Raw genomic sequence first — 27,449 nt, forward strand, 5'->3', positions numbered from 1 at the left:
TCCGGATTCTGATTCCTCAGCTTGCAACTCCTGGAGGGCTGAGCTGGGCTCAGCTGCGGCTGGCGCTCTGATCTAGAGCTTCGCTTTGAAATTTACCCCCCCCCTTTTTTTTTAAACCAGGTATGATGATGTCAAACGTGATGCTGATGCTACAGTTACAGACACAGCCCCTGCTGGCGCAGCCTCTCTGATTCTCTCTCCTTCTCCGCGTCCAGCGCTGGGCTTTTTCAGACAAGTGCAATCTCCTAACCAGGTCACATTTCAGCCGCGACCCACCATCCATCTCTCACCGGAGTCAGACCGCAGGAGGAGGGCAGAGGAAGCTGAGCCAACCGCGGAGTGGGAGGAAGGACATTAAAATACTGCAGAAGTCAAGGGACTCCAGATCGAACCCAGACCACGATGCGCGCCCCGAGCTGCGGGCAGCTGGCGCTGCCACTGCTGCTCCTTGCCGCGGCCGCCCTGGCCGAAGGCGACGCCAGAGGGCTCAAGGAGGGCGAGACCCCCGGCAATTTCATGGAGGACGAGCAATGGCTGTCGTCCATCTCGCAGTACAGCGGCAAGATCAAGCACTGGAACCGTTTCCGAGACGTGAGTCTGCAGGCGCGCGAGGGTCGGGCCTGGGGGTGCGGGTTGGGGAGGGCGCTTCGGGGCAGAGCCCTGGGCGCGGGAACGGCCGCTGCACGTCGCAGCCCACTGCTCCCGCAGCCCAGCCGGCTAATTGCACCGAGAGTAAACAACCCGCACCCCCGGCTCTGCCCAGCCGCCGCCGTCACAGCCCAGGACCCTCTCCCCTTGTCCTCGCCGCCCGGGACCCCCAATCCTACACGCCGTCCCCAGCGAGTATCGGGCGAGGAGACTCTCCGGGGGCGCCCACTCGCGACAGGGTCTCCTCAGCAGGCTGGGCACTGAAAAGGGGTGCGGGATGCAGACGGATGCAGGGCGGGGTGAGGGGGGGCGGGGACCCTTGCTGCGGCTCGGCCCTCAGACCTGCTAGCCACGGTTTTTGTCATCCGTCCCGGTGCCTGCCCCTAGCCGGGTGGTCGCTGCAGGCTCCACATACGGGGCACTGCGGAGGGGCAGGTCTGGGTGGTGCCGGCGGGGACCGTAGCATCGCCTTGGCTGGTGCCCTCTGTTCCCGACCTGGGCTTTGAGAAGAGGGGGTGACAGAGGCCGGGGCTTTGAGTTGGGGTGGGGGGCTTATAAGGCAAGATGGTGAAAGGCATGTCTGTGATGGGGGGCGGGCGACGGCGGTGAAAATGCCCAAGTCACCTCCAGGTGGCCCCCAGAACCAGATCTGGGGTCCCCGCGCAGGGGCGTGAGCGCCAGCGGAGGCTGGTTTTGCGGGACCCACCGAGCAGTGGCGAGCCCGGCCCAGAGAAAGAGGAGCGGCTCCGAGCCGGAAGGAAGACTCCGTAGCCTGGTGGGCTGGAAAAGCAGAGAGGAGCCCAGAAGCTGGGTGGAGGGCCCCTTGATGGACGCGTTCCGGAGCCCCCGGCTTAACCTTGGGCCGAACTTTGCGGGGTGGGGGCGGGGCGGCGGCTGCGGACGAGCCGGCGTCGCTGCAGTACTTTGTTTACGGGCACCTGTAGATCAGAGGAGAAATCAAAGGCGGCGTTCCCAGAAGAGCCGCTCCTTCCTCGCAGCGGGCACAGGCGAGGGGGGGGGGCAGAGGGCGTGGCCGGGACCCCGAGAACGGAGGGGATGGGGGATGGGCACGGATGCTGCAAGCTCATCCCGGCGACCTGGTGCTCGTTGGCGCCCTGCGCCCAGAAAGCTTCTTTGACGACCCCTGTTCTCACTGGCTTCCACATCCTCTCATCCGACCCTGCTCATACACACAGGCCACACCGTGACCTTTCTCGTCTTCTCTAGCGAATTACGTGCATCCAGAAGTTCCTTAGGAATGTGTTTCAAGTACACATGCTTCATATGCTTCTCAGCCAAGTGATGAGAAAGGCAGAGATACGTTATCTTCTTGTTATCGTGAGACAACAGAAGTCAAAGTGGCAGATTGTAATTAATCGGGGGCAGGGAGGGTGGAACAGCACAACGCCGGGGCCTGGGTCCCCGGGCTGAGCAGTCTGGCCCAGAGAGGGCGGTCTGGCTTCGGGCTCTGCCCCACTCACAGCGTGGCCAGCGAGGGTGGCCCGGGGCTCCTGCAAGGCCTTCGCCGCGGCACCTGCAGGCCCAGCACAGATTAGCGCAGTCTCCCGCTGCTGCTGGGAAGCACCGGGCCGCGGCAGCGAGGGGGCGGCAGCACGCTGGCCCATCCGGAATCCATGTGTCACTGGCCCAGGCCTCCTGCCTACTCGCTGGCTGATGGGACCGGTGAAGGTCGGAGGAAAAAGAGATGCTTAATCAGAACAGTAAGGGCTTAAAAATAAAAGATTCCTCCCCTCCTCCCTCCCTCCACCTGTTTCCATAGCCCACTCTGTGGGTGAGGATAAAGGACGGGCTGCCCGACCCCATGGCACAGGGCTGCCCACCTGTCTCCCTGTATGGATGCCAGCCACTTCCCCTTCCTCGCAGTTCATCAGAAGAAAGGCACCAGATTCAAAATTCTGCAAGACCTGCATAAGACTCTTGGAAAGCTTTGGGGCATTTAGGTGATCTCAGCTGTTTGTAGGGCAAATTTCCTCTAAAACCCCATTTACGGCGCCTTGGCTGTAGGAATAAGGGTCGGGGAGAGGAGAAGGAAGAGGAAGGAGGCTGAGCAGGAGGCCTGGCCCTGGGTCCGTTGGTAGCTTCTGCAGAAAGGCAGGAGGCTGCAAGCTCAGAGCCACTGTAGGCATGACTCTGGAGTGCCCTGATGTGAATGGCACTCCCTGGAGTTGTGCAGTGCACAGCCTAGGCACAGAGACCCTGCCAGCAGGATAGACACTTCTCTCGGTCCTCTGCAGTAGAAGCCCCACTTCCTACCTTAAGACCTGAAGGCCCTCCAATTGTGCACAGTAATGACAGACTTCATGTATATTTCCAGCTCAAACAGCCCGGGTCTCTTAAAAACGTGCTCCTTGGCTCCTCAAAGGATAGCTAGGAATTTCTTCTGAACCCCTAAGTGGTTGCCAGTTTGAACCCGAACCTTGTTCTTAATCACAAAATGACACAGGGTCCCCAGTTAGGCTCAGTAGAAGGGAGACAGGCAGGGGGAGTGGGAGGCTCTTGGGGAATAGGATTGAGTCGATGGGGTGAGTGAGGGAAGTGTCTCATTGAATGGTGTGGACAGAACTGAAGAAAGCTTGAGGAGTTGCTCCAGGGTGGAACTGGTCAGAGCTGACTGGGGGGAGTGCGATTTAGCATTCTTTCTCTGAACACCAGGATTCTAGGGAGGCAGGATTGACCAGCTGAGTAATCCTCCCTCCAGTGGAGCACAGGGCACTCACATCCTGTGCCTGGGCAGATCTCTTCTAATACCCTGCTGCCAGGGAGGAGAGCCTGTCGTGTCAGGAGATGGGAGGTTGTGGGCGAGGCTGGGGCCAAGGGTTGGCCGGGCTCCTTGGCTCACAGATCTAGCTGTGACCTGCCCTGGACAGTGTGGGCTTTTCTGAGCCCTCCTCCCCAATGTTCACATTTCAGGATTCATTCCCTGCAGGGCTGGATGGGATTTGACTGCAGGTCTTTGGAACAAAGCATCCAAACCTCATAGAGATGGAGAGAGGAGACAGGCCCATCACACAGCATTCTCTAGGGCAGCCTCCAAAGAGTCTGGCTGGGAAGAATCAACTGTTCTGTTTCTTCTTGGCTCTTTTCTACTCTGTACTCCACTTCCATTAAATTTTAATAACACTTATGAGTGCCCAGCCTAGTGCTTGGCACCAGGAGGCAGTCCGTTCGTATATGCTGGCTCACTGATTATGGTGAGCACTTACATCTACCAGTCCCTGCAGTAAGCCTTTATATGCATCCTCTCTTGTGCCTCTCAACAACCTGTGAGAGAGTTATTTTTATAAGTTAACCAGTTGCTGCTGACTCCAACTCATGGTGACCCCATGTGTGTCAGAGTGGAACTGTTCTCCATAGGGTTTTCAACAACTGATATTTCAGAAGTAGGTCACCAGGCCTTTCTTCTGAGGTGTCTCTGGGTGGACTTGAACCTCCAACCTCTGGTTAGCAGGCTAGCATGTTAACTGTTTGCACCGCTCAGGAACTCCCGTTTACTTTATAGTCCTACCCTTTGTATGGTTGAAGAAATCGAGGCACAGAGAAGTTAGGTAACTAGCCAAGAGTTGATAGCTAGAAGGTGGCAGAGCTGGGATTTGAGTCCAGGTTGTCTAACTCAGCTTTGCTTTTCAGGGAACTCTAGGACTAACCTTTAGTGAAAGTGGGAAGGGAGAGTCTACTGTGGAGAACAAAGTCCACCTTGGCTTGTGCCCAGTGAGCCTCCAAGGATGCCCTGGGCAGGAGCAGCACCTCCTAGGAAGGTGAGCCAAAGCCCCCAGTGTCATCAGCAGTTTGCCACCAGCCTGCCCCCCATCCCCTGGTTTAGTGACACTCCAAGAGAAGCAAGGAGTGCAATGCGGTCAGGAAAGCTCTGGCCTAGGAGTTGGCAGGGCTGGGATCAAGTACTGGCTCTGCCCCTATCTGGCTACATGATGTTGGGCACATCACATAACCCCTCTGAGCTTTGGCTTCAGAATGGGAGTCTGAAATGAATGCATAAACATGCCCTGTCAGAGGGCAGCCATTTCAGGCAATACTCTCCAGCCCCATAGAGAAACCACTAGATGGATCAGCATTTCCCACACCATGCCTCAGTCTCCAATAATATGCACTAATTCACTCATTTGCTGCAGATCTGAGCACCTACCGAATGCCAGGTGCTTCACCAAGATCATGTGGTGTGACCCAGGGATACCGCTGCCTGCTGGCACGTATAATAATTCTCATGCTTTTATGAGCACCAGGTGGGCCAACAGCGCGTCTTAACCCCAAAGGGGCCCCCTTATTACCACCCTCTCCCTTCCCCGGCATACACCTAAACACATGCAAGTGTGGGGATGAGCTGCACAGATGTTTGTGGATGAATGTGGGTGTGTGAGAAGAACCCCAAACTAGGTCAGAATGGATTCCATAATTGGGGCTTGGGGATAGGAGGGTGGGTTCTTACCTGACCTCCTCCACCCCTGTGGTTTCTAGCTTCTCTCCCACACTCGAGGGGCTGGCATCTCCCAGAGGCAAAGCTTAGAGGGTGAGGGACTCTTGAACACCCAACAGTGCTCCAAGCCTTGCGAAGAGAGGGGCAAGAAGAAAACTCGCTTTTCCTGGAGATGGGGGGAGTCTGTCATACGCTTCTCTTGTCTGCCTGGCAGTCTGAAGAGGCTGGAAAGCCAGCGCCCCGCTCCCATTCTCTAGGAAGTCAGAAGGCTGTCAGGAGGAGGGGTAGAGCTCTATTTGACCCCAAGGACCCAGGGAGAGTGCTCTACTTGTTTTCCTAGTGAGAGGAAAAAACTAGCTGTGCAAGCTACTTCCTATTTCTAGGCCTTGGTTTTCCCATCAAATTAATGGGCAGGATAAATGATGTGCAGAGCCCTTGGCATTCTGTGACTCTGAAGAACAGCACCAGAGCCCTTCAACTGCCCCTCCACTGTAATCTTACCCCACCCCATGCACCCCACCACCACCACAAGCTGGGCAGCAAGCCTTCGGGTTTAAGGAAGGCATTGCCCTTTCACTCCTGAGGAAGGAGGTACAGTTTCAGTATCTGTGACCAGATCAGGGTGGGGTGTGTTTTAGCTAGAGGCTGAGAAACCTGGGAAATGGGGCCTAAACGGCACCTCTGGACAAACACCAGGCTGGAGCGGGGCATCCCACCTTGCTTGTGTTTCTTTGCAGGTACAGCATGAGTCTTCTTAGAGCTGTGGACAAGGACAATGGGCGTCCAGCCCTAGGCCTTAGATACACGGTGGTGTCCAAACTTGGCGGGTCGACCTGGGCCCAGCTGAGGCCTATAGAGTGATGTGATTCTTGAGGCGTGCTGACCTCGGAACCCCACCACCCTGTCATGGATTGAATTATGTCCCCCCAAAAATGTATGTCATCAGTTTGGCTGGGCCATGATTCCTGGTATTGTGTGGTTTTCCTATTTGTTGTAAATCCTGCCTCTATGATGTTAATGAGGGAGGATGGGTGGCAGTTGTGTTAGTAAGGCAGGACTCAGTCTACAAGATCGGATTGTATCCTGAGGCAATGTCTTGAGATATAAAAGACAGAAGTGAGCAGTGAGACAGGGGGACCTCAGACCATCAAAAAAGCAGTGCTGGGAGCAGAGCGTGTCCTTTGGACCGGGTCCCTGGGCCAAGAAGCTCCAAGTCTGGGGGAACACTGATGAGAAGGCCAACAGAGAGAGAAAGGCTTCCCCTGGAGCTGATGCCCTGAATTTGGACTTCTAGCCTACTTTACTGTGAAGAGATAAATTTCTCTTTGTTAAAGCCATCCACTTGTGGTATTTCTGTTGTAACAGCACTAGATGACTAAGACACACCCCCACCTCCCAAAGACTTGGCCAGCATGCAGTTGCAGAGATAGCCCCTTCCTCAGGGCCCCTGTAGTATTTATTGGCCATAAACTCATTTAGCACATGTTGGTTGCAGCCTCGAGGCATCACTTATGCTATGGGCTTGTATCTCAGGAGTCTTCTGACTGTGGTTTTTAATGTCTGTGTAGCATGCTCCACCGATCATAAGCCCCTGAGGGCAGGGTCTGGATATATATACCTTACCACCCTATCCCCAGAACCTTGCATGGGGTGTTTGCACACCTAGTAGGTGCTCAGTATAAATGTGCACACTGTGGACCGTGAGAGCCATAGAGGATCTGAGGGATTGTGTCATTCGACCCTCCTCTCCTGGGTGGTCTCTGCTCCAGGTAGCAGCATTGAGAGTTCAGGTGTTGGAGGTGAAGGTTATAGGCAGCAGGGGGTCAAGGGGAGATGGGACTCTGGTCTGAGCTGTGTTGGTTACTTGGGGAGATCTCTTCCTCTTTCTGAACCCCAGAAAGGTTGAGGCAGATACGCCTAGAACCCAGGACCCAATCACTCTTTTGTAGGATAAGGGAGTGAAAAAGGACATGAAGGAAGATTATCCCTTGTGCTCCCCATCCTTCAGCACATGTGCCTTGTGGGTCTGCATCTGGCTACAGCCCTCTTCCCCTTTCTCCTGGAGTAGGGGGCTCAGAGCTTCCCTCCCCTTCCCCACCTCAGTGCCCTCAGAGCAGGTACCACCCCATCAGACCTGTGGGGTGAGTAAGGATGGGCTCCCTCAGGTGGAAAACAGCTTCCTCCTATCTCTCCCCTGGCCCCTAAGAAGAGGCGAAGGCTGCACTCAGCACTCACAACAAGCCCAGCCCGCTGCGTCTTCCCTCTGCCTGGCTCCCTCCTTGACCCCATGTCCCCTTGCACAGCTCAGAGAATCAGAGTCTAGCATTGTTCAGACTCCTGTTCCACTCTTCTCAAAGTTCTCAGTTTGGTAGAGCTGCGCAAACAGAACCGTGGAGACTAACCACCCTCTCCCACACCCTATTTTACAGATAAAGAAGCAGGCCCAGAGAAGGGCGGGCCCGGAGAACCTGTCTCCCCTCCCCTGTTTTCTAATGTTCTTCCACTATACCATGTCCAGGTTTCTCAGCTCTAGTCTCTGGGATCTTCCTCAGAGATCCCTGGGATTGAAATCCTGCCCCCCACCTGGCCCCCCACCATGTCCCTGAGGTCCTGATGGCAGTCATAGCTTTGTCCCTGGAGTAGCGGGAGAAGTTAGAACCAGGGGAGTATGGGCGGGTGTTGGGCATACCTGAGCCTAGCAGAGCTGCTGGCACGCTGGGAGTGATAAACACATTTTTACCCTCCAAGGAAATTCCTCAGAGGGGAGAGGAGGTGGGAGGCAGCCTCCTTCTGTTTGTCCAGGTCTGACAAACAGCCCTGCCACTCCCTCTGTGAGAGAGCACAAATATTTAACAACCGACCCCGCCCCCCACCTGCCTCAATCAGACCAGCTGTGGGGTGGGGGTGGGGCCCTCAGCCCTACCTCAGGGAGGGAACTGCAGCTTCAAGGGGATTCTGTCTGGGTATGTGTTGGTGGTGCCAGTCCTCAGTGACCCACACTTCACCTCTCCGGTTCCCTGTCTCTGTGCGCTTGCTGCTGTTCCAGGAGACGGTGGGAGGAGGCCCGCACCACGGATCTCCATCAGAGGCTCCCTTCCCTGAGGAATGAGGTGAAAATAACACCAGGAACAGGTGCAAACGGTGAAGCGCTGGGTTACTAACCGAAAGTTTGGCAGTTAGAACCCACCCAGAGGCACATCGGAGGAAAGGCCTGGTGATCGGGAGTGTAGTTCTTCTCTGCAACAAATGAGGTCACTATGGGTTGGAATTGACTACCGGGCAACTGGGTTTTTTTTTTTTTGTTACAGGGCCTCTAGAAGATTGAGAGGGTCCTGGACCACTTCCATTTTTAGAGGTTCTTGATCTATTAAAAAATGAAGAGATGCCGTAATGGGGTTACAAAGTTGTGGTTTATTTGAAGTCTCGTGATGAACGTCTTCGTCCTGTCAGTCTGCCTCCAGCCATATAGCCTCATTTGGAGACAATGGCAAAAGTCTGTATTGGAGGCCCTTTGTGACTATGAGACCTGCAAAGGCCTTCAGCTCACCCTTCCTGCAGGCTCCCACTGTGTGCGCCAAGGAACGCAGTGCTCAGTGATTCTGTTTTGTGTCTTTTCAAAGTACAGACCTTCACAATTCACAAAGTGTTCTCATATTTTCGCACTGGGCCCTCCACAGCTAGTGAGGAAGGCAAGGTGGTTAGCCGGATTTTATAGACACGGAAGTGGAGTCCAGTGGGGCCAGTGACTCTCCAGCGTGCAGTCTCATTGGCCAAGGCAAGGTGGAACCCAGTGCCCCGATTCCTTTCCTGGGGTTCAGTCCCCCAACACACTGTGCTGCAAAGAGGCAGGTAGAGATCTTCCCCCAATAAATCAGGGCCTTGGAGGGCTGCTCCTCCTTTGCGTGATTCACTGCTGCATCCCCTCCTGCCCACCAGATGGAGAGGGTAGTAGAGACTGGGTTAATTCAAGCTGTGAAGTGAGCGGGTGCTTTGGGTTCTAATTAAAATGACAGGAAGTAAACAGCACTTGGAATCACCCAGCATGTGCCCCCTAAGCCGGACTAGGCCTGCGCACTCACCACCATCTCTCTCCCCAGCTTGGTGCAGTGGGCCTATCTCCATGGCAACTGAGCTGAGCAGCAGAGATCAAAGCAGGAGATGGGTTAGCTACAAACCAGCCAAACAGCGGATCTGTGAAGGGGTTTCTGGAAAGTGGCTGGAGAAGGGGGGACCCAGGTGTCTCCCCCTACCACAGCCAGCCCCTTCTCTCCCTTGCTAGGGGACTCCCTGCCTGGAGGCTGAGACAGAGCTGGTGTAGTGGGAGAAACCACCCATGGGCTAGCATTAGGCCTCCTGGATCCAGCCCCTAGCCTGGGACCTTCTTCAACAGCTAACATTTATGGAGCAGTACAGAGTCCTGGTTAGGAGCTGGATTCTGGAATCACAGTTTTGGGTGCCAATACTGTTCTGCTGTGCAATAGATACGTGGGCCTGGTTAAGTCACTTAACCTCTGCAAGCCTCAGTTTTATCATCTGAAAAATGGGAATAATAATAGTAATTTCCCTGAGGGCTGTTGTAAGGATTGAGTGCAACAGTGAATTTACAGTACTTAGCCCAGTGCCTCCCACATGGTCATGCTGAAAAGATATTAGCCATAATTAATAGTATTATGACTATGTGCTAGGTACTGGGCATATAGAGATGAACTTTATATGGTCTCTGCCCTCGGGAACTCGCCATCTAAGTAGGATAGATGGAAGCAGAAGCAACGACCTTGCTTTGCAGTGTAACCAGAGCGGTAATAGACTTGTACAAGGCATAGGTGGCCTGGAGGAAAACTGGATCTGGGACGGGTTGGGGAAGGTGGTGCCTGAGCTGGGTTTTGAAAGATGAATAGAATTTCTGGGGATAGATGTGAACTCTCATTCCAGGAGGGGAAGAAGGATGTGCTAGAACACACACTGGAAGGACCTAGAGCTGGGGTAACCAGGAACAGATTGAGAGAAGATGGGCTTTTTTCTGTAGGTACTAGGGAACTAGTGAAAGATTTTTAAAATACACTATTTATTGTATTTTCCCTCATTGCAAAAATATTACATGTTCATTGTAGAAATTTTAGAAAATTGGAAAAAGGCAGAAAGATGACAAAATTCTCTGTATTCTACCCCCAGAGGAAACCACTGTGAACATTTTTATTTGAATCCTTTTCTTCGCCCACTACCCACTTTTTTTTTTCCAAAATGAGAGCAAACTGTGGTCTTAGTGAAGGATTTTAAGGAGGGAGAGGTGTAACCAGAATTGTATTCTAGAAAGATCGCTGTGGCTGCAGCAGCATGGAAGGTGGATGGAAGGCAGGGAGACAAGTGAGCAGGCGCCACTGTGTCTCAGGCCTGGGCTGGTAAGATTGGGACGGGGTGCAAGGCGAGGGGAGAGGAGAGAGATTTCGGAGGTGGATGGACAGGACCTGGGGATTGGTTGGACGTAGAAGATAAGGAGAGGGCAGCCTTTGGCTTGATCTCGTACAATTGGGGAGGTCGGCATGGCGTGTGCTCCAAAGGCAAGGGCACAGAGTTGGAAGTCAGGAGACTGGGTGCCAGTAGTCAACCCAGTCTTCATGGACTGAGCGTTTGCTTTGCTTGAAGCACACTCAGAGGGAGGAAGGGCAGCCTCCGCGTGAACAGTTAATGCTCTCAGCTGGCTAACCAAACAGTTAGAGGTTCGAGTCCACCCAGAGGCACCTTATAAGAAAAGCCTGGTGATTTACTTCTGAAAAACGTCAGCTATTGAAGACCCTATGGAGCGCAGTTCTACTCTGACACACATGGAGTCACCAGAAGTTGGAGTCGACTTGACAGCAAGTGATACTGGTGGAGATGTAGGATGCAGACTGGAAGGACTTAGACCTGAGACCTGGCCCCGTGGTTCTCACTCCACTGCCTGCTTAGAACCAGTGCGAGCTCTACCAATGCCAGGCCTCACCCAGGAGATTCTGATGCCAGGGGTGTTAGGTGGCGCTTGCTTGGACATTGGAAGTTTTAAAAAGCTGATTCTAATGTGCAGCCAGCGCTGAGAACCACGTGGAACAGAGAAAGAAACTTAAGCCCATGAGTGGAAGTGACTTGCCCAAGGATGCAATACAAAGAGCTAGGAATGAAGTGAACTCCTGGTCCAAAACCCTCTCCACCTCTGCCCACCACTTCTCAGTATGAGACACTGCTCCTCTCTTCTGGAAGATCCCACTTCTAGTGCTCTGGAGCAAGGGTCAGGCCAGAGGGAGACAGGCCGCAGCATACATGTGGGGCCAGATCGCAGACAGGAGAGTCCTGGCTCGGCCACTCATCTGTCTTGTGACCCTGGGCTGGTTGCTCTGCTTCTTGAGCCTCAGTTTTCTCAAAAAAATTTTTGTTTAAGTTTTTAAAAAATGATTGTGCATTCTCTCAATTTTAGTAGGGATAATCTATGGGCCTTGCCTACTTTGCAGGATCGTGAGGATAAAATGAAGACAGATAATGAAAAAACTTAAAAGCACCGTTAAATACATACCATGGTGCATCAGTACATTCCAGAAGTTCCCTCACGTGTCTGCTGTTTCTGAGCACTGCTGGGTTTATGGTGTCACATCTGTGATCAGCAATGGACCACACTAACTAGGTCAATAGACGTGGTGCTCCAGCTTTATCCCCGAACTGTGGGTCCCAGCCTGTGGCCCATCCCCCTCTGGTCTGGGTCTTGCTCAGGCACTAGCGGTGGGCCCTCCAAATCCCTGTTTTTCAGGTGAGGACACAATTGGCAGCCAAGCCAGCACTGGAACCAGGGCTCCTGCTTCCTAAGGAGACCCTGGTGCCCTTATCAGGCCATTTCTCACAGCTGCTAATGAGCCCAGTTGGTGCCATAAATAGATAACCACTGCATTGAGAGGCATTATTCACAGTTGCTAGCAAACACCTCTTTTTCACTTTATAGATGCCAGCCCACACCTGACCTCAGGAGCTGCTAAGTGTGTCTCTGGGCTCCGCCCCTAGAGGGCCATTCCCAGGCTGCCCCAGGACTTCCTTATGGCCACTCTTCCCTCACCCCTAAGACCCCACAGGGGCTGATTCTCCTCACACTCCCACTGGTCTCTGCTCTCCCCACAGCCTGTCTCTTCTCTACTTTTCAGGGACTCCTCATGTGACCACTTCCTAGCCCCCTGTTCCTGTTCCTCCCTCATTCTCCCCACATGAAGTCCAGCATCTCTTCTTCAGTAATAACAGCTTTTATTGTTGAGGGCATCTGGGACATCAGCCCCTCCCAGATGCCATCTTTTTTTAATCTCCCAGTGGTCCTATGGGCTGGGTGCTGAGGTCAACTGGTAAGGGGAAGCATGGGGAATCTGTGATTCCAGGGCTTCCGTCTCCTCCTCGGCCCACTCTCTGGCTGGCTGCTCCCACCCTCCTGGGACTGAGGGTCCTGGGATCCAGAAGTGCCTAGGCTTTGCTCAACCCCACCCATCACAGCCCTCACCACAGTTCCCACCATAGTGGGGACAAAGAGTTTAGCTAGAACCCAGCTCAGCACTTGCATACAGAAGGGGCCCAATCCCTGCAGGTGGTGGTGTGAATGACCTACTCACTGGCTGAATCAGGGAGAGGAGTCTCACCAGGTTGGTGTTCCAGGGATGGGCAGGCGGAGACCACTCACCAGGAGGCCTCTAACAAAGGAGCTGGCTAGTGAAAAGCCTCTTTCTTAGAACTCCTTCTTTTCCCTGAATTTCTAGTCAGAAATTCTTGGTCTTGACCTTTGAGAACCTGCTTTATACTGAGTCCCAGAGGCTTCTGTTCACAGCCTGGGGAGAGGTTAAGGCCCAGGGTAGAGCCAGAGTAGGCAGTGAGAAGACATTAAGGTACTTAGCTGACAGCGTAGGGGCCGGAGGAGCCTGGAGCAGAGGCCATGGCCCTTCCCTACTCCAGTGATGGTGGGTGGGTTAGGGGGCACCCAACTCTTGTTGGTTGAGGGCAGGAGATTCACACCAGCCTCCCAAAGTCCATCCATGTCCGCTGCCCTCTTTACAACCTCATCACCATCACCCTCCCCAGGGATCCCAACTTGCTGGAGGCCCAGCCCTACATTTGCACCAACCCTTGTAACCTTGGCCTCAGCCACTTTCAGCCTCCACTTCCCCCCTGTGATGGGGTGGACCCTGGGGTGAGGACCCCTCCATCCTGGAGGAGCTCCTGGAGAAGGCTGGGTCTGAGCTGCTTCCTTTGGTCACACAGAGCCACACTCTTCTGCGCCTCCTACTGGCAATCGAGGGAAATTGTGTCTCAAGTCATTTCCTCAGAAGCTTGCCCAGAGGCTCAGGAGGGCTCAGGTCAAGTGCTATGGAATCTAGGTGGATGCCCAAGAAGCTGGGCTGGTGTGTCCAGCACGCAGAAGTGCCAGCCCAGGCCTTCCTCTCTGCTGGCTCCTGGGCCTTAAGGACTCCTTGGACATGTTTGTGTAGGGGAGGTGTGGCTAGAGTAAAGGGATAGGGAGAGAGACCAAGTGAGAGAAACAGAAGAGAGAGGGAGAGAAAGAGGGAGACAAAGAGATATACAGAGACACACGTGAAAGCTACAGACTCCAAGAGGGAGGAACAGAAAGAGAGAACAGGGCCAGGCAAGCCAGGCTCTCACAGGGAAAAGGGCTGTGGCTTCCTGCCCCCATCTCCCGTCTCTCACTGTGGAAGAGGCAGGAAGGCCGAGCCTGAGGGGAGGGCCTCGGTGACCACGTGTGAAAACTGGAGGCTGCTCACAGAAGTGGGTTTTGTTACTTCATTTCTGGGTAAGAACCATCTGGCATCGGGTGGACTGCCTCAAAGTGTCTTTGTTTTCCTACCTGCACCCAGCATGCACTGTTGCTATGCATGCGTGTGTGTATACACATGCTTGTCAGTGGGGACCTGTGCACACACGCACATATAACTGCACATACATGTCGTATGAGTCATGCCCATGAACGTGCCTGTGCGCACCATGGCTCTGCATACACATGCACACCTGTGCATGACATGCACCCAGGTACCCACCTCTGCACAGTACACTCCACCGGCCTGCATGGCTCTGGCTCCTTTCTGGCCTTTGCCCAGGCTGGGAGATATTGTGGAGGTCATATTAACAAACACCCTTCTCCCTTCCTGCTTCTCTGATGCTTGCCAACTTCTGGGGGAAGCTTCAGAGGTCCCAAACCCCTTGAGCTTTCAAAGCCCTTTTGGGTGCCCTTCCTTGTGCCAGTGGCTGTCCCCATGTGGGTACCCCCTGGCATAGGAGCCCTATATCTTCTTCCCCAAGTCCTGGCAGCCACTCACACTTCCAACCACAGTGTTGCCTTTGCCCCCCACCCTTGCACATCTCTGACCCTTGGGTGGGGATGGCACTCAGGTTGAGGGATGCAGCTGAGCGTGGCTTCCCATCCCCCTCTTTGTCCTGGCCCTGGAGCCCTTCCTGGAGCCCGATCCAGAGGTAGCAGCAACTGGCTCCTGCCATTCTCCAGGCCCCAGAAGCCCTCTCCCTGCCTACCTGGCAGAGCCTTCACCAGGAGCACTCTTGGATCTGTTGGCTGGTTTCTAGCAACTGCTCCCGACTCATAGGGGAAAGGGAAGGAACCAGAAGGAGTTGAGGGTCTCATGCCAGGGAGTGAGGCCGGGTGGGAGCTGCTCTTCCTCTGGCCACTCTGGGTTCCACAAGCCCACGGGAAGGCCCTGTGGCCAGGGCAAGTGAGAAGCCGTTTCCCCCGGGCCTGGGGCTGGGACAGTGGCTTGTGGTGAGGGCTCTGCCCCGGCGCCAGGAGACCTGGGCTCAGTGACGTGGGACCTGGGTCGGTCAGGTTGTTTCCCTCTCTGGGCTTTCTGGCCTCCCCCACACCGAGGTGGCTGGACCAGATGACTTCTGAGGGCCTTTCAGTATCCTCTGAATCTGACGGTTCCAGCAGGACCGTAATTACTGGGGAGCCATCAACATTGGGAGGGAGCATGGCCCCCTCCACTCGCCATTATCTGAGCTCCACCATCAGGAGTGACAAACAGGCCCCATGCAGCTTGAAGAGGGGGTCCTTCTTCCGTGCAGTCACATGGCGGGGGGCAGGTGTCAGGAAGGAGGCTGCCAGAGGGGGCCCTGGCAGAAGAGAGAGAGAGGCGTTTCTGGGGCATTCAGGGCCCAGGCGTTGAGAATCACGGCTCTTGGGGCAGTATGGGCCAGCAGACATCTGTCCTGGTGGTGGTTCCTGGGTGGGTTGTTGGGACCAGCTGCAGGGCCAGGAGTAGAGGGAGGGGCCGTGCACTCTCAAAGGCACGGCCCCACCATTACTGCTCCCGGGCCAGGCCCTGAGTGGGCCCAGGCCTTAAGCTCTCAGTGGTGAAGACATCGGAATCAACCAGAAAACCAAACCCGTTGCCATCAAGTCGATTCTGAGTCGTAGCGAGCCTATATGACCCAGTAGAACTGCCTCTCAGGGTTTCTAAAGAGCGGCTGGTGGATTCGAACTGCTGACCTTTTGGTTAGCAGCTGAACTCTTAGCCACTGTGCCACCAGGGTTCCAGACATAGGAATACTGGCTTCCAATTGGAAGCCCCATCAGAGGGCAGTAGTAACTCTGTCTTAGTCGTCTAGTGCTGCTGTAACAAAAGTACCACATATGGGTGGCTTGAACAAACAGAAATTTATCTTCTCACAGTTTAGGAGGCTAGAAGTCCAAATTGAGGGTGCCAGCTCTAGGGGAAGGCTTTCTTTCCCTGTTGGCTCTGAAGGAAGGTCCTTGTCCCTGAACTTGTGCTCCTTGGCGGTCTCCATGTGGCTTGGCATCTCTCTTCCCCCATCTCTGTTTCTCACATGCTTGTTTAATCTTTTATATCTCAAAAGAGATTGATTTAAGACACACCCTACACTAATTCTGTCTCATTAACATAACAAAGAAAACTCATGCTCAAACGGGATTATAACCACTGATCTAACCATTGCCATCGAGTCGATTCCGACTCATAGAAACCCTATAGGACAGGATAGAACTGCCACATAAGGTTTCCAAGGCTGTAATCTTTATGCAAGCAGACTGCCACATCTTTCTCCTGCAGAGTGGCTAGTGGGTTGGAACCTCCAGGGCTCCTCTACCACAGACATAGGGGTTAGGATTTATAACACATATTTTGGGGGGACACAATTCAATCCATCACAGTAATCAAAGGCCATTGCCCAGCACCACAGCCACATGGTGAGGTCAGGGGAACCCTGGCGCCCTGTGGTCTGAGGGTAGGCCTCCCACTGAGATCCCCGTCTCTCTCCCTTTCTCCTCCTGCTCTGTTTGCCGTAACCTGCTGCTGGTTCCTGATCCCCAGGAGGTGGAGGTGAGTACAGCACACCCCACTCTCACCTCCTCTTCCTCCACACCCTTGCCCCGACTTCTTCCTCCCTGCTAGCATCCAACATGGGATAGGGGGAATGAGGAGCTTTTGGGAGAGGCTGCAAGGGATTCTGGACTTGGGCTTAGAGAGAGAGAGGTTGGAGGAGACAGCTGGCAGGGCCTGGGTGAACTAGGCAGCCACCAGGGTGGGGGGCAGATTTGCATGTGGGGGTGGTGGCCCAGCCCTCTCCTCTCCTTGGCCCTGGAGCTGGGCTGACCCCTCACTTGCTCTAGGGTGTGAATCCTAGCCCATCCCTCCTCTCCAACTCTGTCCTTTTCTAGGATGACTACATCAAGAGCTGGGAGGACAATCAGCAGGGAGATGAAGGTAACGTGCCCTTCCCAGGTGGGGGAAGGTGACTGGTACCCATGAGGACATGAGACCGGCAGGCAGGTCCCAACCCGGGCTTTGGGGGCTCCTTGAGCAGCCAGGCCCAGATGGGGGCGGGACTTCTGAGCTGAGGCTCTGGTTATCAAGGGCTGCTGGAGGGAGGGGCCTCCCAGGTCAGAAGTGGGGCTGGGGATTCCTGGGTTATCTGGCATTGATTCCCAGGTGACCTGTGTTCCCACCCTGCAGCCCTGGACACCACCAAGGATCCCTGCCAGAAAGTGAAGTGCAGCCGCCACAAGGTGTGCATCGCCCAGGGCTACCAGCGGGCCATGTGCATCAGCCGCAAAAAGCTGGAGCACAGGTGAGGGGCTGGGGAGCTGGGAGTCCCTGAAGGGGTTTGCCCAAAGAGTAAGGGGTTAAGTGATCCTCTCCTTCTATATTAGTTACCTACTGTTGCAAAACAAATCTTAGTTACTTCAAAACTTAGTGGCTTAAAGCACTGTATATTATCTGACATGGTTTCTGAAGGTGAAAACTCCAGGAGTGGTCCTGCTGAATGGTTCTGGCTCAGGGTCTGTCATGAGGTTACAATTAAGATGTAGACTGGGTCTGCAGTCATCTGAAGGCATGACTGGGGATGGAGGATCTGCTTCCAAGCTCACTCACCTGGCTATTGGCTGGAGGCCTTACATCCTAGTCACATGGACCCCTCCATAGGGCTGCTTGAGTGTCCTCGCAACATGGCAGCTGGCTTCCCCTGAAACGAATGATCCAAGAGAGAGAGCAAGGAGGAGCCACGATGTCTTGTATGACCTAGTCATGGAAGTCATACATCACTTCTGCCATGTTCTATTTGTTAGAAGCGAGTCACTCAGTACTGCCCACATTCTAGGGGAGGGGCATTAGCTTCATCTTTTGAAAGGAGGAGTGTCAAAGAATCTGTGAATGTAGTTTAAAACCACCACACCCTATGAGAGCAATCCCCAGACACTGTGGAACCCAAGGAAAGTCCCACCTCCTCTCTGGACCTTGATGTCCATATCTGTAAGGCAAATAGGTTGGGACCAGATAATTTGAGGTTCCTTCTAGCTCTAACATGCAATGATGTCGTGACATATTTAAGGTTGTAGTTTCTGAGACTCACAGAAGAGGGAAGGTGAGGGGCATTTGAGGAGGCCCCAGCTCCAGTCCAATGACAAGAAATTGCCTGGTTCCAAGACCCCCAGAAAAGGCTCGATTTTCCTCCCCTCTTTCCTGAATCATAGAGTCAGAGACCAGAGACTGAGGATTGCAATCTTAGATGCCAACAGGGCCCTGGCAGGTAATGTAAATGAGAGAAGAAGGCTGGGTGAAGGACGCTCTGGAGAGCGCAGGCGAGATGTCAAGAGGGGCCAGAAGGCAGGGCCAAGACGGGCAAATCTTCCACTCTCTAAGAAATGCCAGAAAGCCAGATTTTTATGTGAACTCTCCCATTTTGTAAATGTTGGCAAATAATTCAATTTAAAAAAATAGAAAAGAAAGAAAGAAAAAACAACCTTGGTGTTCAAACAAAACACTCCCCTTTATCTCTCACAGTTGGAGTTGCTACGTGCAGGCTCTGCTGAACTCAGTAACACCCTGGAAAAGAGGGACGTGGGCTGTCTGTGCCCCACCCAGTTGGTTCCACCCTTATGAGCTGGGGGAGGGTCTTGCCAGGTGGGCAGGGGGTAGGAGCCAGCTGCATCTGCTGTAGACTGCTGACACCAGCTTCTTACTGGAATGAATCTCCCAAACCCTCCTTTCTCCTGTCCCTGTCTCATTTTCACCTCCCTCCCTGTGCCTTCCCCACACTTCTCCCTCTGTAGGATCAAGCAGCCTACCCTGAAACTCCATGGAAACAAAGACACCATCTGCAAGCCCTGTCACATGGCCCAGCTCGCCTCCGTCTGCGGCTCTGATGGCCACACTTACAGCTCGGTGGTGAGGAGCTGTGGCCCCAGGTGGGATGGGGTGGACGGCACACCTGAGGCCCCAGGGAGCAGAGAGGACAACGCAGCTGGGTCTCCCGGGGGGTTCCCAGTGCCGACGTGTAGAAGGGTCACCTACAGCTCAGGCCCTGCACCCCTGCACTGGGGCTGCCCTTGGACAGGTGAGAGTAGGGGGCGGGGCCTGAGGAGACACGTGGACAGGTAACTGAAGTTCGAGTAGGTAAGGAAGGGGCTCTGGAAAGTCCTGAGGGCTATGGAAGGGAAGACCCACTGGTCTGGGGTTAAAGAAAGGACAGAGAAGCTTTCCACAGGCAGATTTCCACATGTTGGCCTGGTTTTCCCCAGCAAACACGGGCTGTTCTGGGGAAAGAGGAAAGAATCCTCTCTGAGACTGATGTGGGAGGAGCAGTGGCTGGGGGAACGATTTCTCACCTTACAAGATTTTTGTGAGGACAGTATGCATGAGACAATATCTGTGAAAAACAAAAAAACCAAACCCGGTGCTTTCGAGTTGATTCCGACTCCTGGCGATCTGTGTGTTACAGAGTAGAACTGAGCTCCATAGGGTTTTGTCCTGTGGGTGGGTTCGAGCACAGCTCTCCTCTGACGCACATGGATGGGGTCGCCATGAGTTAGAAATGACTTCAGGGCAGCTGGTAAATATTTGTGAAAGTGCTTTACAAACTTTAAAGTACCATAGAAATGCAGGTTGCAATCGTGAATGTTGTATTAGCGGCGAGGAGTTGGGAATTGCTTGTGCCGTGGAGGGCACTGTCTGTTAGGGAGCAGCCAGCTGGGTGGGGTTGGGTTCTAGGGCTTAGGAAGCCTTTTGGGGTGAGAGAGCATGAAGGCTAGGGCAGAAGCTACATTTAGAAACCAAAAAAACACAGTTGCCGTCGAGTCGCTTCCAACTCACAGCGACCCCGTGTGTGCAGAGTAGAACTTCCCCATAGGGTTTTCTAGGCTGTGACCTTTTGGAAGCAGATCTCCAGGCCTTTCTTCCAAGGTGCCCCTCGGTGTGTTCAAACTACTAAATCTTCGGTTAGTAGTTGAGCGCTTAATCGTTTGCACCACCACGGGACTCCAAGCGACATTTAGGAGGGATAAAAAGGAGACGGAGGCAGAGCCGACAGACGGAGAAGGAGAAGGGGGATGCTGTGTCACACCACACAGCGAGGGAAGGGGGGCTTTGGGCTGAGCTTGTGGTCCGAGGGTCATGGCGGCTGTCGTGCAGGGAGGTGAAGAATCACAGGAATAGGGGAGCTTCTTTCAGAAGCTGGCTGCAGCAGAAGTGTCTCCTAGTGAAGGCTGGGGAACGGGTGAATGTTCAGTAGACGGTTGTTGTTGTTGTTAGGTGCCATCGAGTCACTTCCGACTCATAGTGACCCCATAGGACAGAGTAGAACTGCCCCATGGGGTTTGCAAGGAGCAGCTGGTGGATTCGAACTGCCAGCCCTTTTCGGTTAGCAGCCCAGCTCTTAACCACTGCACCACAAGGGCTCCCACTGGACAGTGGCTGTTTGTTATTAAGAGAACTGAGAAAAGCCTGCTGAAGGTGATTGTAGGAGGTCACTGAGGGAGGGTTCCAGAAGGGAGGGGCCACAGCAGATTACACAAGGATGTAAGGGAACGTGGTGAGAAGAAGGATCAGCCCTGAAGGCCGTGGGTTGCTGGGGTGATGGGGAGTTGGGTGTCCTGGGAAAGAAAAGTATTCAGAGAGAGTAGGCAGGTGCAAGTGGGGTTCCGGGGCACTTCGACAGCAAGGACTGTTCCCTGGCCCCTCTTCCTGGCTCTCCTGCCCCTTACCACTGTGCACTGTGGTCTGCAGAGGGTGGAAGGGCTGTCTTTGAGGCTGTTCACGGGCACTTCCCTCTTGTCTCCATCGGAGAGACAGATGAAGCTGCCGTGGTAGGTCCGAGGGTGCCCAGCCGTGGGACCCAGCCGGCCTCTCTTCTTCTGCAGTGTAAGCTGGAACAGCAGGCGTGCCTGAGCAGCAAGCAGCTGGTAGTGAGATGCGAGGGCCCTTGCCCCTGCCCCACGGAGCAGGCTGCCGCCTCCACCACTGATGGCAAACCAGGTAGAGAAGAGCGAGTGTGGGCCGCAGCCAGCTGGGGTGGGGCCTCCTTCAGGGCCCGGGAATGCCAAGAGAGTTCTGCAGGGACAAGTGGGCAAAACAGGGAAAGGCCTGAGGGACCTGTGGGCCCGGGGGGCCTGGCTAACACAGAGCAGGAGGGCTTGGGCCTCTGCCTCAGTTCTTCTCCCTGGGTGTCTGGAAGGTGGGCAGAGGGCAGGGACTCAGCCACAGGAAGCTGGAGCTGTGTGTTTTTAGAGCTAGGAAGGAGGATGGGAGAGGATGCATCTGAGTTCTAACTTCCCTCACTGCATTGTGTCCCTGACCACTGCACAGCCTCCTGGACGGGGGGCAGCACCCCAGGCTGAGGTCAGGCTTGTTGCTTCACTCCACATTCACCCTCCACCCTCTTGTCCCTGTTCTGCCACCTGCAGAGACCTGCACGGGTCAGGACCTGGCAGACCTGGGGGATCGGCTGCGGGACTGGTTTCAGCTCCTTCATGAGAACTCCAAGCAGAACAGCTCCAGCAGCGGAGCCAGCCCCACCACTGGTACAGGAGCTGGGTGCTCTGCCTGGGAAGATGGAGGGAGGGGGTAGGGGGAAGGGGAGACACCTGTGCACTGGGGCCCACCCACTCTGAGCTCCCTCCTGCCAGACTCTCGGCCCATAAAGAGTCCAGCCCCAGAAGAAGGGAAGTAGACCTCAACTGCAGAAGGAGAGATATGGGTTAGCTATTAGGAAGAACTTGTTAAGATGGTGGAGGACGCTGAAACTCTGAAATGTAGTCAAGGGAAGGGAAGGAGCTATTTTCCCGGAAGGCCTTTCAAGGCAGAGTTTCCAATTGCTTAGGTACAGTCCTATCTAGAGGTAGAGAGATAGGCCTTTGGCCATTCTTGAGTTTCTAAACCCCATGGTAGATTCAGAGCCGCCCTGACCTTGAACAGAGCCTTGGAGCTAACAGAGAGATGGGAGGATGGAGGGGCAGATGGACAGAGCAGTTTACCTTGATCTTGTCTGAGCCCTGGTCTTCTCCCCAGGGTTGGACAAGAGTCTGGGGGCCAGCTGTAAGGACTCCATTGGCTGGATGTTCTCCAAGCTGGACACCAGTGCCGACCTCTTCCTGGACCAGATGGAGCTGGCTGCCATCAATCTGGACAAGTACGAGGTCTGCATCCGTCCCTTCTTCAACTCCTGCGACACCTACAAGGATGGCCGGGTCTCCACTGCTGAGTGGTGCTTCTGCTTCTGGAGGGAGAGTGAGTGTGGCCCCTCGCCGGGCTGCCCCCAGCCCTCCCGTGTGGGCTCTGCCTCTATTCCAGGCAGCAGCCATAAGAACTAACAAGAGGGGAGAAAGACCCAAAGTCAGAGAGGTTCCCTCTTGGCCACCTGCCCAGGCCCAGCACTGCCTGGCTTGACCACCTGGTACTCTCTCAACATCTCATCTCTTAGCACCCAGGGAGGCCAGCACTTTTAACTCCCTTTCTTGGCAAGCTCCCAGGTGGATCCAGGTTTTGTGGGCCATGAAGCTTATGCACTTTTAAATTAAGAAAGAATATTAAAAACTACAAATGTAAAATTTCTAGGGCCCTTTGGGAGCCTTGGAAGGGGTTGTGTAACTGAGGGGCCCTGAAGCTGAAGCAACACGAGCTTCTCAGAGATCTCACTTCTGGGCCCAGCTCACATTCTTTGCCCCAGAGAAGTGATCATGTCGGCTATCATTAGCGTTAGAGATGTGAAGTCACTTGTTAGCTGTGTAAACCTCAGACCAGAGCCAGCCTTGGGCTTAGAGATCATCTGGACCAAGCAGCAATGTCCTTGGTGGGGAAAATGAGGTCCTGAGGGGTCAGCCGACCAGCCTGGAGTGGGGTCGGCCCTGGTGTCCTGCCTTACTGACTGCCCCGCTGTCAGGTGGGCTTGGGCTCCACCATATGCTAATTTGGGATCCTGGGCAAGTCACCGAATCTTCAGTTTCTTCATCTGAGTTGGGAGATAATACCTTCCTCGAAGACCGTGTGAGGATGACGTGAGACTGTCTATGTGCAGAGCACTATGTACATCACAAATCCCTCGCAAACGTGAAGTGTTTTGATCAGCAGCCCCTAACTGCCCAACCTTCCTGTTGCCTGCATTGTGCCAGCACTTTTACCCTCAAGGCCTTTGAAGCACATTTCATTCATTCTGTACACTGGTCTCCTTTGGGCAGGAGGCCGGGACTTGTTATCACTGGATAGTCAGGCAGGCCTCCAGCCTGGGGGCCAGGGGCTTCCCAAGGTCATAGCCAAGTTCAAGGTTTTGCTGCTGGTTATTTCTAGGCCCAGGAGTTCTGTCCAACATTCCCCTGGGGCCTCTTGCCCTGGGGTATTGTGCAGTCACCCACCTTGTCTGGATTCTGGTTACTTACCCCACGGGTCGCCAGCACTCTCAGGGAGCCCAGGGCACTGGGTCTTGGGAGCCCTCAGCCCATCCCACAGCGATGTGGGTGGCTTCACCTAGTTGGAGGTTGGTGTTCCATCCCGCAGAGCCCTGCCCAGACTTTTGGGACCTGAGAGGGCCAGGTGCTTCCCAACACCAGCCTGGGGCACCCTGTATCAGACCCTGGGTGTATCATCTTGCAGAGACCCTGCCTGGTTTCTAAGCTTTGGGGGGCTCCATGCACCCCACCAGCACCAAGGAATAGCCTGTCAGAGGCTGCTTCTCTCTACAGAGCCCCCCTGCCTGGCGGAGCTGGAGCGCATCCAGATCCAGGAAGCTGCCAAGAAGAAGCCAGGTGAGGGGTCCTGGGTGGGGTGCTCAGAGGAGCAGGCAGGGAGGCGTGCCTGAGGGTGCCTAGGAAGACAGGATAGGGAAACTTTCTCTTGGGTTTTATCCTTGTGGTGAGGCAGGATCTCCCAAGTAGTCCTTCGAAAAGTGTGTTTTAAGCACTAATTTGGTGCCCAGCCATGCCAGGCTCGGGGTTGGGATACAGAAGGAACCTAGAACCTTGCATTCAAGTACTTACTGTGCCCTGCTCGTGGGCAGAGCTCAAGCCAGGCCCCTCCACAGGCAGATGCTCAGTCATGTGGTCAGGAGACACTTGAGTGCCAGCCCTGGAGAGACGCAGCAGGAAGCCCAGCCGGCAGAGTGACAGGCAGGGCAGACTCATTCCCACCCTCACTGAGTGCATGGGCTGGCGGGGGAAACACCCATACAGAGAAATACAGATGGCCCACTGGGACGTGCGTGGAGGAGAAGGGCAGGTGCTGGGGGACAGGACAAGGGGGTCTAGTTAGTCTAAGGGGTCAGCGAAGGCCCCTCTGAGGAGCCTAGCACTCAAGGAGAGACATGATGGGTGAAAATGAGACAGCCAAGGGCAGAGCCAAGGGCGGGAGAAAGTGTGAAGTTCTTGGGGAACAGAGAAAAGGGTCCAAGGTTGATGGACAGAGGGGTGTGGGAGTCCAGATCATGCAGGGCCTTCGGAGTCCTTGAGAACAGCCTGGCATTTAGCAGGGACAACGAGACCAGCACACATGAAACCCAGCACTAACTGCTCTGCGGTGCCATGTGGACTGTGAGCCCCGTGTCCTCGAGGAAACTGCCATGCCCCTCCCCCTGGAAGCAATCCTCTCCTCCATATTCCCCAAGCTTATTCCTGTGCCTTATGGCACCCATCCTCACCTAACATCGTTCAGGTGTCCGTGTGTATCCCAGGAGTCCCTGGACGTTGCAAATGTTCTCGGCTGCTCACTGAAAGTTTGGAGGTTCAAGTTCACCCAGAGGCACCTTGGAAGAAAGGCCTGGCGATCTACGTCTGAAAAATCAGCCACTGAAAACCCCATGGAACACAGTTCTATTCTGACACACGTGGGGTCGCCATGGGTTGGAGTCCACTCATGGGCAACTGGCTTTTTTATGTGTGTCACATCCCCCTACACCTGGTCCGGGAGTGTTGATCTCGGAAGATGCCTGGTGACCGGAGGGAGGAGTAGCAGCAGGTTGAGGCCTGAGGAAGGTGGGGTGGGCCTGAGGCAGGTTAGATTCAGAGGGGCTGAGGAGAGAGGACTGGGTGTTCAGCCAAACGGTGGTGCAGTGGTGGGATCAGGGGCGTCAGACAGGAGATCACACTGGCTGTCCTAGAGCACCTGGGCCGAGATCGAGGAAGCTGAAGGGAAAGGAGCTCCCACGGAGAGGCAGCATGACGGGCCCCTGCAGGCCATTTGGTGAAGGGGTTTCCTCGCCTCCAGTGTGTGGGCCCTACATGGTCAGCACCTGGAGTGGCTGCGCACTGTGGCATGGACAGCTTGTACCCGAGCTCCTGGGCCGCCCTGGAAGGGCCCACGGCCGGGGCGCTGCTCTGACCCTGCTGGGCGTGCCCCCTCAGGAGTCTTCATCCCGAGCTGTGACGAGGATGGCTACTACCGGAAGACGCAGTGTGACCCAAGCGGCGACTGCTGGTGCGTGGACCAGCTGGGCGTGGAGCTGACAGGCAGTCGCACGCATGGGAGCCCCGACTGCGGTAAGGGCCGCCGGGGCCTGAGTCTGTGGAGGCCCCTGTGGGCCTTGTCTCGGGGGGTGGGGGTCCCGGCTGAGTAGGAGGAGAGGGGGTGAGCCAGCTCCTAACCTGCCTCTTGGCCCGTCCACATCACAGACGACATCGTGGGCTTCTCGGGGGACTTTGGGAGCGGCGTCGGCTGGGAGGACGAGGAGGAGAAGGACACAGAGGAAGCCGGCGAGGAGGCCGAGGAGGAGGAAGGAGAGGCGGGTGAGGCCGATGACGGAGGCTACATCTGGTAGATGGCTGCGGGGAGCCGGGCAGGCCAGGGCGCCGATGGCCGGGGGAGACGGGCCGGCAGAGACCTGGACAGATGCAGGCAGCCTAGTGAACGGAACCAGAAAATGCAGTGGAAGGACCTGCCTCCAATGGGCAGACTGGACGTGTGAGTGTGCATGGCATGTGTGAGTCACGTGTGTCTGGGTGTGTGACTGTGTGTGCTTGAGTGTATGCGCGCGTGTGTGCGCGTGCGGCATGCGCTGACGTGTCCTTGGCCCACACTGCTCCTGGCAGAGAGCCACCCAGAAGCCCCCTTGGTCTCCACGTGCTGTTTCCCTTCCATTAGTCATTGGTTTCAGAATACACACATTTGTAGCCATACACTCACCACAAGGTCAAAACTGATGAAATGAGATGCCCCCAGTCACGGCTGCTAACTGAGTCCAGCCCCACCTGACACCCTGGGGTTCCTTGATCTGATTTGCTGTGGCTCTACAGCCCCGCCTCCCCTTGTCCATGCCTGCCCTTCTCCCTCCTCCTTTGGGGTCCAGCTCTGGCCTGAGGGAGTGTCCCCGCTGCAGGGAGTTCTCTGCTGGCTGGGTGTCCTCCCAGGCTGGGCCGATGGGCCTGTGACATCCCTACCCGCCTCAGATGAGACGCGCAAGGACACCCAGCCACAGCAAGCCTCTTCCCTGTGCTGGATTCCCGAGCACTAGTGAAACCGTCCTATCCCAAGCCAGTGTGACCACAGGTGCCGAGAAGGCGAGAAGGTGCTGGGAACAGCAGCTGAGAGGCGGGGGGAGGGGAAGGCCCGGCTGTGTGAGGTCCCTGTCGAGAGAGAGAGGGTGGAGTAGGGGGGAAAGGAGGAGGGGCCGGCTCAGCAGGCAGATCCACGGTTGCAGGTACTGTGTGGAGTTTTTAGAAGTGGAGGTGGGGGCAGCCCTGGATGCCACACCCAGGGATCGCCCAGCCCCTCTCTGTGTTAGAGATTGATTTGGGGTTTTGGGTGGGGGTGCTGGACTAGGGCTGGTCTTTTGGAGGGGAATGGGCAAGGGTTGTGCAGATGACCATTTGGCTTCCATGTGGTGTATCTGTGGGGTGCTGCTCCTTCTTCTGCTCCCTTGCTGGGGTCCCCTTGTCTACTCTAGGGAGTCTGAGGATCAGAAACAGCAGGTGAGGGGCCTGGGTCTTGGCTAGGGGTTTGTCTGTGTCCATTTCTCCCTGACCCCTTAACTAAACGCATCTCTCCCTCCCAGACTCATGAGAAGGGCTGTCCCTGAGACCCCTTAACAGAGCAGTTGAGAGCTGCAGCCTTCCTGCTCTGGAGCCCATCATCTCTCTCCATCTTCCTCTTTCTCAAGGGAGAGGCTCCAGTAGCCATTGCCAACCCCCCATCTCAGCCCTCGGGGTCTCCCTCTCTCCGCTCTGAAGCTCCCTAGGACTGCTCTCATGATGGGGTTCCCCAGCTCTGTTTTGAAGCTGTGTAGTGTTTGGAAGTAGTGACAGGTCAGAGGGGACAAGACTGAGAGCAGCTGGGCTCTGAAGCCACACCTCACTGTTCTCCCAAATCTTACCAGATGGGAGCCAGGTTTGATGAGAAGGGGCCCGTTCGTTTGTTTGTTTGTTTTCCTTGTATGTCCAACTCTTCCTTTGAGGCAAATTCCTGAACAACTTTGGTGAAAGATTTCTTACCTGGACTTGGCCTCCTGATACCCTTCTGGGTGTAGTGAGCACTCTGTGTGTGTGTGTGTGAGTGTGTGTGTGCATGTGTGTGTGCACCTGGGGGCCATCCCAAGTGGCCTGTGAGTGTGCGGTGGGACA

The 27,449-nt window shown here is 55.0% G+C and overlaps 1 protein-coding gene across 2 annotated transcripts; it reads left to right on the plus strand.

The window, feature by feature from the left end:
* Positions 1-27,449, plus strand: SPOCK2 (SPARC (osteonectin), cwcv and kazal like domains proteoglycan 2). Of its 2 annotated transcripts, XM_004383253.1 has the most exons (11): positions 1-591; positions 16,447-16,455; positions 16,794-16,839; positions 17,089-17,203; positions 18,687-18,801; positions 20,772-20,886; positions 21,315-21,431; positions 21,919-22,137; positions 23,586-23,648; positions 25,239-25,373; positions 25,506-25,993. In XM_004383253.1, exons 1-11 carry the CDS (start codon positions 403-405, stop codon positions 25,649-25,651), a joined length of 1,269 nt encoding a protein of 422 aa, XP_004383310.1. In that variant the 5' UTR covers positions 1-402; the 3' UTR covers positions 25,652-25,993. The 2 variants fall into 2 exon arrangements, with proteins under 2 accessions (XP_004383310.1, XP_023593473.1); XM_023737705.1 differs by lacking the exon at positions 16,447-16,455 and having other exon boundaries at positions 158-591; positions 25,506-27,449.

This window comes from Trichechus manatus, unplaced genomic scaffold, assembly GCF_000243295.1.
Source record: "Trichechus manatus latirostris isolate Lorelei unplaced genomic scaffold, TriManLat1.0 scaffold00106, whole genome shotgun sequence".
Taxonomy (NCBI): domain Eukaryota; kingdom Metazoa; phylum Chordata; class Mammalia; order Sirenia; family Trichechidae; genus Trichechus; species Trichechus manatus.